The sequence below is a fragment of the Zootoca vivipara genome, chromosome 8, assembly GCF_963506605.1.
Source record: "Zootoca vivipara chromosome 8, rZooViv1.1, whole genome shotgun sequence".
NCBI classification, from domain to species: domain Eukaryota; kingdom Metazoa; phylum Chordata; class Lepidosauria; order Squamata; family Lacertidae; genus Zootoca; species Zootoca vivipara.
In genome coordinates this window covers 80,894,379-80,905,244 of record NC_083283.1, presented here as the reverse complement: position 1 = coordinate 80,905,244, position 10,866 = coordinate 80,894,379, and the positions used below count along the sequence as shown (strand labels likewise).

At 43.8% G+C, this 10,866-nt stretch overlaps 1 protein-coding gene across 1 annotated transcript in view; it reads right to left on the bottom strand.

Moving 5' to 3' along the window:
- Positions 1-593: 593 nt before the first annotated feature.
- UBE2QL1 (ubiquitin conjugating enzyme E2 Q family like 1) overlaps positions 594-10,866 on the bottom strand; it is a 32,605-nt gene continuing 22,332 nt past the window's right edge. The window contains exon 2 of the mRNA XM_035101553.2: positions 594-1,983. Coding sequence (XP_034957444.1) covers positions 1,852-1,983 — 132 coding nt within the window. The 3' untranslated portion in view covers positions 594-1,851. The remainder of the gene's footprint in view (positions 1,984-10,866) is intronic.

The following is a 10,866-nucleotide window of genomic DNA, read 5'->3' as shown; positions in this document are numbered from 1 at the left end:
AAAACATTGCTGATGAAGAATTGGCGAAACAGGGCCTTGTCCTGGGACTTTTTCACTGGAATTTATTTTTATTTGCCTCATTATCATATTGGAATTGATTCCTGTTTGAATTCATCTTATCATTACATAAATAAATAAAACCTTTTGAAGACTTACATGAAATTCATCTTCCTCCTGGCCCGAGTTCTTGCAATTTACTGTTTATTTCAGGAAAATAATACTCTTCAAAGTTGACTTGTGTCTAGTTTCTTGTTATCATTGCTACCAAACACCTTATGTATGAGCATTTTGCTTTCTTGTGCAGATGTCTTTAAATCCTGGTTTTGTGTGGTGTCTATGACGGAAAACTTTTTAACAGCCCTCTGTCCTAAACATCCTTACTAAGCAGCAAGTCACAGCAGGACTTACCGTACTTCTGAGTCAATATGCTTAGGAGTGTGTTGCAATTTTTCTTTTCATTGCCTTTCACGATCAATAACTTCCTAGGGTCTTTACCAAAAATGCTGTGAAAGTATTCATAATGTATTATATCTGTAAGATTTCTAGGGTTACACAGTAGTCCTGCAAACAGAATGACTTAAATCCTGAGGCAGTTAAATCGTTTGCTTGATTTTATTTAGAATGTGTCCAACACAATTCTCCATTTGGGTTCCACATTTCAAACTCACCCTTTGTATTCTTAGGAACATTATATGAAGTCTTAGAAACTTGTTTGATAGAAGAGGGAAAGTGAATTCTTAGTGACCCTGCTGGGCATTTATATGTTAACTGATTTTCTCTGACATGGGACTCAAAAGTATTTATCTATTATGTTGGGTGGGTAAGGAAATCCAGGCAATACAAATAGTCGCAGAAATGCCTTAGGTCTTAAAAATATGACTTTGTTTTTGTACTTGGACCATCATTTCGAACCTAATACCATACACTTAAGCTTAACTCTTCTGCATTTTGTCTAACTTTTTTGTTCAACCGTTGCAGAAGTGGACAGGTAAATACACTGTTCCAAAAAAGTTCCTTGTCCTATTGGGAAGAGGAAAACCATTCGGCCCCTCGCAGCCCCTTGTCTTGGGTTCATCTGGTGTCAAAGCCTTCATATGATCACATTGGTTTTATTGGTGAACAACAGCACACCACAATATCACCATAGCTAGCACATTTTGACCAACTGGGTGCTTTTTGTTTTTTGTTTTAAACACTAGAGCTTGTGTCTTTGCTAGAATTTGCTTTTGTTTTTTTTATGAACCAAAGGTCATATTACAGAGCACAGATGAGGTCTAAAATTTAGCCACAGCAGACCACAGCTCCACAGGAAAAAAAAAACCCAAACACATCTTCAAGTTAGGTTGACCTGCTTGAAAACATAAATTAAAAACAGCACAGCAAACATGGATCTGCAATGCACTGCTTCCTTATATTAAATATTAACTGCTTCATTTGACATGGAAATGAACTAAGCAACGATGGATGGAATTTCCAGAATCGTTGGTGTTGCTGTGCCATGGGGGGGGGGGGGAGAAAGCAGGCGACAAGTGTGGCTCAGATGGAAGAACAGGGTGGGAAAGGGGGCAAGTGATACAATCTCAACATCTGCGCTAAAGTGACTTGTTAATGATCAACCGATCATTCGCCAGTTTCAAAATATAATCTTATACAGCACTCCGCCTCTCTCTCCCTCTGTAAACAGATCTGTTCATAAATAATTTGGACGTCTCCATGACATTCATGATATCTAACAGAAGCTGAAGTAGAAAAAGGATGGATGTGGCATACAGCATTGAGGAAATGTCAAAGAGAACTTCGTCGTCGTCGTGTTGTTTTGTTTAGCGTCTGATGAGCGGGTTGCGAGTAGCATCAGCCATCGGACACCGGGGGAGTGACCCACCCGTATTTTTCATGGGTCTTCACCAAGCTCTTAAAAGTTGCTTCCGCTTCCTTACGGCTGAAGGACTTTTTTGATTTCCCGGCTTTTCTGCAGATGCGTCCCTGTGTAAAAGAAAACAAAGTGGGGAGGGGGGAGGGAAGAGAAGAGAAGAGGAGAAAGGTGTGTTCAGAAATCCCAATGCCAGATGCAAGCATTAAAGAAATCCCTCCTGGCAACACAAATTCATCAGCCCTCTTCACTAAGGACATATCCATGGCTTACCTTCCAAGTCCCGGACTGCAGAATCCGGGACTGGCAGCCGTGTGGCACCGAAAGTTGCGTCGACGTAACTTCCGGTGTCGCTTTGTCCTTCTATGGGCACCAAAAATGGCCGCCGGCGGCTTCAAAAGTAGTTTCTACGCATGACCGGAAGTGCGTCGACGCAATGTCCGGTGTCGCCCTGCCCATCTATGGACACCAAAAATGGCCGCCGACACCGGAAGTCATGTCTACGCACTTCCGGTCATGCGTAGATGCGACTTTTGAAGCCGGCTGCGGCCATTTTTTGTGCCCATAGGAGGGCAAATCAGAAAGAAAAAAAATGACCGCTGGCAGGAGAAAATAACGGAGGAAAACGGGAGACGAAGTGATACGGGGGACCACCGGGAAAAGGTAAGTAAAAACGGGGGTTTCCCGGGGAAAACGGGGTACTTGGCAGCTATGATCCATGGGCTCTCACAGATGTGTGGGTCAAACTTCCTTTCTGGATGACAATGCATGGTCAAGCTAAGGCATGACTGGTGCAAGTTTCTTATGTGCACAGGAGATAATTCCTGATTGGTCAGAGTTTGCGTCCTCATGGAAGTAGTCCTGTCACACACATCTATATGCAACTAGACTGAGTTTCATCCCTTGTTGCTTAGGGGGCATGGCTGGCGTACACACCAGCATCTAGGGAATGGTGCTATAGGCAGGCACATTAAAGACAGACCCTTCACACAATTGGTACCTGATGCCTGAACTGGGCTGCAAGTATTTATGTACTTTCGAGGTCAAAGCCAGGTTTGGTTAATCAAGCAAGACCTGGCCCACTGCTATGGTTACAGATGAGCGAAGCATCACAGAATATGCAAGCTTTTAAAAAAGTGGATTTTGCCCTGAAAAATAGTTAATTTTGACAAACAAAAAACCAAAAATCCTTAAGTAAAAGCAGACTGCAATTTAGCTTTGAAGGATTTCAAGCAGCCATCCATATTCCTAAAACAATGACCTTTTTGTTGTCAAGCGGTAGGAAAGTCTACAGCAGGCACCCCCAAACTTGGCCCTCCAGATGTTTTGGGACTACAATTCCCATCATCCCTAACCACTGGTCCTGTCAGCTAGGGATGATGGGAGTTGTAGTCCCAAAACAGCCAGAGGGCCGAGTTTGGGGGTGCCTGGTCTAGAGAGAGGACCCCCTCTTTGCATAAGAGAACATGGCAATGGCATAATATACTTTTTGCAACGTGAGTATGGGTATCAGAAGAAGAGTATGCTATATAATATGGGAGAAGCAGCAAACGTATTATTCCAGGTTTACGTATCAGGAATCGGATACATATATATCAGTATCCCCACACAGAAAATGAAACCAAAGCCACCATTCATAAATTGCTTAGTTGTGTGTTTTCTTGGACACAAACATTAGCACTCACAAATTAAAATGTAGTATGTAAAGTGGCACACCTGTCGTGCAGAGGCAATCAAAGCAGCATTTTTTTAATCTCACAAATGAATAAATTTTTATTATCTTGATAAACAAAAAAAAAACAAGGGGCGTTTCTCATTTTACTTCCAGGCTGAACTATGTTGCAGAAGACCCTCATTCTTCCAATAGATTTCCAAACTATGTAGGTGAAATTTGTCTAAAGATTTTGAAGCCCTGACGAATGTACTGTACAATTCCCCCTCCCATTCTTCCCCAGTAACAAGAAATGAAATAGAAATGTTAGGGGAAATTGAAATATATGTGAGTTATTTTCTTACCATTCTAAACATAACCTTATTAGTTTAAGATCATAAAATGAATTATAAAAAATGTGAGAAAAGCCTGCAGCCTCAGAACAGGGGCCCCTCAAATCCAGCATCCTGTTCCCACAGTGTTGAACCAAATGCCTGTGAGAAGCCCCACAGCAGGACCTAAGCATGTCAGCAGTTTCCCCATTTTGAAAGGGTAAAGTGCAGCTGAACAAAATTTTTTTAAAATCCTGTCTTTAAAGCATTTTCTCTAAAGGAGAAGACAGTTCATTTTTAAAAATTCTTAACCCTCAAGTTCATTTCCCCCCCCCACTGAAAAAATTAAAAACTGTTTAAACGCCTTCTCCAATTTTCCTTAGGCCTGCACATCTGTATTCCTTGATTTCCTTTTGTCCTGCCCCCATCCATCCATCCAATCTATCTTGGTTCTGCCCATGGAAGGGGCACAATCTCCTTCCTAACCTTCCTCCTGCGAGAAGCTACAGAGGGCCTTCTCGGTGGTGGCACCCACCCTGTGGAATGCCCTCCCATCAGATGTCAAGGAAATAAACAACTACCTGACTTTTAGAAGACATCTAAAGGCAGCCCTTTTTAGGGAAGTTTTCAATGTCTGATGTTTTATTGCTTTATTATTGTTGTTGTTGTTGTTGTTGTTGTATTCTGTTGGGAGCCGCTCAGAGTGGCTGGGGAAACTCAGCCAGATGGGCGGGCTTTAAACAAACAAATAATTATTATTACAGTCTGGGGGTGAAAAGTGTTAGAAGACAATCACCTCTTTTGCCCTCTCCGCACTTGAAGGTGGATCCCAGTTCAAGGGAAAAGGAGGCATCTTCAATTATTGCATTGCCTTCCTCAAGCTTTGGGCTTTCCTACTCGAAAATAGTCCAAGTGGAAGATGCTGCGATGTGAACATTTTAAAAAAACAAATAACAGTAGCAGCCCAAAAGCTCTCATTCTGGCAGGGGAGAATTTTGGACATTAGAAAAGAACTCAGTGAATTCACCATTCCACCCCCCTGCAGGCATATGGGTTTTTTTAAAAAAATATTTTTTAGCCTCCACTAAATGGGAGACTTAATGTAAAAGGCTGCCCACATTTGGAGGGATGCCTGAAGAGGCTTCTGTCCTTTGCATCTCCTTTGCCTCCGACAGCCTCAACAGGCATACTAAGGGCACACTCCTAACTCTGTATCCACAGCAATGAGCAAGCTCAATCGATTATACTGGTGTGCTGTTTTCCAGGGGAAGGGGGGTTTGGCCTTTGTTGCTTTTGTTTTTTTCATCTTTATTTTAGATCTTGAGATTTATGTGGAAACGGTTCAGTTTGGTTGGGCATTTTTAAAATGTTTTCTTTATTGCTTCGGAATACTTTCCCTACGTTGCAGTTATTTGTTCTCTTTGTGTTGTAAGCTAGTTTGAGCATCGTTTGAAATTAGGCATGTATGTATGTGTAAGTCCTCAACCCTTGAAAAGCAGAGGTGTTACTGCCCCGTCCCGGCTTAGCCATGCTGGCATCCACTCTGTAAATTCCTGCCCCCAAACAACTGCCAGGTTGCAAAGATTCGAGGGCATCTAAAGCTACAACACTCTGTACACTTCCTTTTGAGTAAGTCCCACTGAAAGAGACTTGGGACGAAATCCCATACTAGCTGACTGGCTGTAGCGCTGCCATGAAAAATATGCCAGCAGGACACCCCATATATGTCATAGGTACCTATTCACCAAGAGGCGGTATTTGGGGAGGGGGGAGAAAACTGCTGAGGAAACAGCAGATCCGGCCTCTATCGAGTGTGCTGCAGTCGTTGCTGCGACCACGGCAGTGGCAGAATCATAGAGTTAGAAGAGACCACAAGGGGCATCCAGTCCAACCCCCTGCCAAGAAGGAAACACCATCAAAGCATTCTTGACATATGGCTGTCAAGCCTCTGCTTAAAGACCTCCAAAGAAGGAGACTCCACCACACGCCTTGGTAGCAAATTCCACTGCCGAACAGCTCTTACTGTCAGGAAGCTCTTCCTAATGTTTAGGTGGAATCTTCTTTCTTGTAGTTTGAATGCCCTCCCACTAGAGGTCAAAGAGAACAACAATTACCAGACCTTTAGAAGGCATCTCAAGGCAGCCCTGTTTAGGGAAGCTTTTAATGTGTGGTGGATTTCTGTATTTTAATGTTTGATGGATTTCTGTATTTTAGAATTTCTGTTTTGTTGGAAGCCGCCCAGAGTGGCTGGGGGAACCCGGCCAGATGGGCGGGGTATAAATAATAAATTATTATTATTATTATTATTATTGCTCCGTGTCCGCTTCTCTGGAGCAGCAGAAAACAACCTTTCTCCCTCCTCTATATGACATCCTTTTATATATTTGAACATGGCTATCATATCACCCCTTAAACTTCTCTTCTCCAGGCTAAACATACCCAGCTCCCTAAGCTCCCACTGCCGAACAGCTCTTACTGTCAGGAAGCTCTTCCTAATGTTTAGGTGGAATCTTCTTTCTTGTAGTTTGAATGCCCTCCCACTAGAGGTCAAAGAGAACAACAATTACCAGACCTTTAGAAGGCATCTCAAGGCAGCCCTGTTTAGGGAAGCTTTTAATGTGTGGTGGATTTCTGTATTTTAGAATTTCTGTTTTGTTGGAAGCCGCCCAGAGTGGCTGGGGGAACCCGGCCAGATGGGCGGGGTATAAATAATAAATTATTATTATTATTATTATTATTGCTCCGTGTCCGCTTCTCTGGAGCAGCAGAAAACAACCTTTCTCCCTCCTCTATATGACATCCTTTTATATATTTGAACATGGCTATCATATCACCCCTTAAACTTCTCTTCTCCAGGCTAAACATACCCAGCTCCCTAAGCTGTTCCTCATAAGGCATCGTTTCCAGGCCTTTGACCATTTTGGTTGCCCCCTTCTGGACACGTTCCAGCTTGTCAGTATCCTTCTTGAACTGTGGTGCCCATAACTGGACACAGTACTCCAGGTGAGGTCTGACCAGAGCAGAATACAGTGGTACTATTACTTCCCTTGATCTAGATGCTATACTCCTATTGATGCAGCCCAGAATTGCATTGGCTTTTTTAGCTGCTGCATCACACTGTTGACTCATGTCAAGTCTGTAGTCTACCAAGACTCCTAGATCCTTTTCACATGTACTGCTCTCAAGCCAGGTGTCTCCCATCCTGTATTTGTGCCTTTCATTTTTTTTTGCCCAAGTGTAGTACTTTACATTTCTCCTTGTTAAAATTCATCTTGTTTGCTTTGGCCCAGTTGTCTAATCTGTTAAGGTCATTTTGAAGTGTGATCCTGTCCTCTGAGGTATTAGCCACCTATCCCAATTTGGTGTCATCTGCAAACTTGCTCAGGATGCCCTCAAGCCCATCATCCAAGTCATTTATAAAGATGTTGAATAAGACTGGGCCCAAGACAGAACCCTGTGGCACCCCACTAGTCACTACTCTCCAGGATGAGGAGGAGCCATTGATGAGCACCCTTTGGGTTCGGGTCAATCAGCCAGTTACAAATCCACTGAATGGTAGCATTGTCTAGCCTGCATTTTACCAGCTTCTTTACAAGAATATCAAGGGGCACTTTGTCAAAGGCCTTGCTGAAATCAAGTGTCAGGCAGAAGTGTCGGGCGATGCATTCCCTGGAGGGTTGATCAGCTGTCTCTGTGGATCCTGCCACCTGAGGCAGTCACCTCACCTTGCCTCATGGGTGAAGCTAGCCCTTTGATCCAGTGGCCAGGTCCCCATTCATGGTGCAACTCTGCACCGCCTCCACACCCGGAGGTAGGAATTTCTCTCCCTTTAACCTCAATTGGTACAACTCAGCAGCCAATCGCAGCACACCACCAAGGATAAAAACACAGGAAAGCCATAACTTTAGCTAGCAGCGCAATGCAAGACAGGGCGGCATCTCCTTAGCAGGGTGTTGTGCTGCCTTAAGGATCACAAGGCCACTTTGCTCATGGCCTCTTCTCTCTGCAGCTTGAGCACACAGCTGGACCTTCACTTTCCAAGATCATGACAAGTATTCTGGCCACAAAAACACCAACACCATGCTCTATTCCAGTCATTCTCAAAGGGTGTGGCAGGAAGATTCAAGGACAATCAAAGGAACGCTTCAGTGTAGTATAGTATCTATCTATCATTTACACCAGGCATCCCCAAACTGCGGCCCTCCAGATGTTTTGGCCTACAACTCCCATGATCCCTAGCTAACAGGACCAGTGGTCAGGGAAGGTGGGAATTGTAGTCCAAAACATCTGGAGGGCCGAAGTTTGGGGATGCCTGATTTACACACACACACACACACACACACACACAATTTTTTTTGCAGAATATGGATAGATAAATCTGATGAATATGAAAGATCATGAAAGAGAAAGGCTTTTGTGTGTTAACAAGAAGATGAGAGGTTTTTTTGTTTCAAATTAGACATAATATAAATGAGAATAGCCAGCAAGAGCAAGCTCTCGCCTCTCATTGAGTTTATGTAGTACATATATAAGAGGCTCGCTTATAATTCTGTTTTGAGAAGGACTCATGTTCTTATGTAGCTGCATTATTTTATATTTTATGGATGACCCATGTTCCTATTATAAAGTAGCTGTGTTCTATGTGGTAAATCAAGCGCACCCAGGAGTTATTTCCTTTTTGTTTTCCAATGTTTTCTCAGCGTGGTGCGAGCAAATTTTTATTCTGAAAGTGCGGCCCATAGAAAACAAGTTTGAGGACCACTGGTCTACTCCGACAACTGGGGCTGCCAAGGCAAAACACCCCACACAGGTGAACAAGAAATGGGGGGGGGGGGGGGAACTCTTGCAACAAAGTATGACCACAGCAGGCTCTTCTCAACCCTAGTTTCTGTGCTGCATGTGAATACTGTGCCTTGTCTTCAGCCACATCACTCCAACCCTCTTGTCCCATTCATCCCCACATGCAGAGATTCACAAAGCAGAAACTCTATGTTTTAACATGGGTGGGGCAGACAGATGAACGCCAGGTGGGACAGACGAATCACATGTAGTTTGCTCCCGGCTGCTAATCTGACCATCGCAATCACTTCCCTTACGTTCCGTATGCTTTCTGTTAAGCAAATAACAGGTCTCTAGCTGCTGTTGTATGCAGATATATTAATAACCAGTGCTCTAACGAGAGCAATGCTAAGCACATCTCTGAAATACATTCCATTTTCCCCACAGCGTTATTTGCTGGGAAATAGTTACAATGGAGCGACAGCTTACTAGCGTTGACTCTGGCTTTGTCAAAACTCTGTCTGTCGTTTAATAGATAAACACAGAAACTGGCAACGGGAAAATTTTTGTTTTGAAGCTTGAGGTCACAGGCGGAATTAAGAAATCTGCGGTGCCTGCTGGTAAGTCTGCATTGTTGCCATTTAAACAGACAATAAACCAACCCTGATTACACGGATCGGAAAGCAACACATTAGCAACTGGTTTTTTTTGTTTTTGCTTTTAAAAAAAGGGGGGTATTATGAATATTTTTTTTTTTAGAAAAAGAAAATAACTAAAAGTGTTCCTATTCTTCCTACCTATCCTTGGTACCTAAATGTTAGCCGCTTTGAGACTCCTTCGGGTAGTGATAAAGTGGGATATCAAATCCAAACTCCTCCTCCTCCTCCTCCTCTTCTTCCTCTTCCTCCTCTTCTTCTTCCTTGCTTTCCCTGCTTTAGTTTCCACTAACCCAAATGGACTTTTACAGGGATTTTATGGAGCGGAAATTCTGACTGAGAGCAGAGATGTTCTGAAATTTATTGATAGAATAGCAGCTTAGGCTATCCTGTCCCACCCTCCTGTCCTCACAGGGACTAAACAGATGACCCTGCAAAACTCACAAGTAGAACACGACAGAAATTGCCACTGACTGGGTTCTTTTTTCGTTGACCATTTGGTTTTTTCCACATCTGAGCATTATTTAGCTGTTAATCCGAATTATTTTGCCCCTGCCCAAATTGGATTAGAGAGTGTACATGGCTGCAGGCATACCTTGTGGTTTGGGTGAAAAAAAACCCAACAACCCTTCCCTGAAGCAGCTGGAAGGTGAGCTGTGCTCCACCTGCCCGGCGCTCCGTGTGCATGGCCTGCCCGACGACCTGTCCTCCGACGGCGGGTTGCAGCGCATGGTGCATATTACCTGGGAGCTCTGCAGGGACGGGCCGATGGACCGGCTGCTGCTCATCAACAATGCCAGTGAGCAGGTGGTGCCAAGACACGCTCCTGAGCACGTGCAGAGTGTGTTCCTCCTCCAGGTCCGGAGGCAGCTGTGGGACCGACTTGCAGGGTATTTATGTTTTTCAAAATATAGTCCGTCCTCCCACAAGGTCTGAAGGACAGTGGACCAGCCCCCTGATGAAAATGTTTGCTGACCCCTGCTGTACGAGATCTCCTGTAGGAATTCTTTAAGTGCTTTGCTTGTGCAGTTTTCTTTTTCTTGTTATAAGAAAAGAAATACCATATTCACTCGAATCGAATGCTCATCTTTGCGAAAATTAAGGCACACATTACATTTGATGGCACATTTACATTCGCCAGCAAATACTTTTTTGGGTTTCAAGGTTCTGAAAATTAAGGTGCGCATTAGATTTGATGGCACATTTGACTCGAGTAAAATACGGTATTTAAGAAGAAATGAAAGCACCGAGGAAGCAATGGGCATAGAAAGAGGAGAAGCAGGGGAGAATTCAGAGGTTATCATAGAGAGGTAGTTCCGCGTGCTTTCTTTGTGGTGTTCTCACTACCCAGATGCATGCTAATCCCAACAGTGTGGAAATTGTGAAGGCAGACAACCAGGCTCTGTGCTGGTAGATGGAGACAGGGAGACTTCCTTGCATGGAGCCCTGTTGGATGGCAGGTGCACAGGTAGCAGGTGTACTAGTCAGGAGGAGATGGGCACCATGAGACTCCAAATAGTAAATCAGGGCTTGAAGAGGCACTTTGCCGGTAGGAATTAGTGGGCAAGTCAGGTCTAA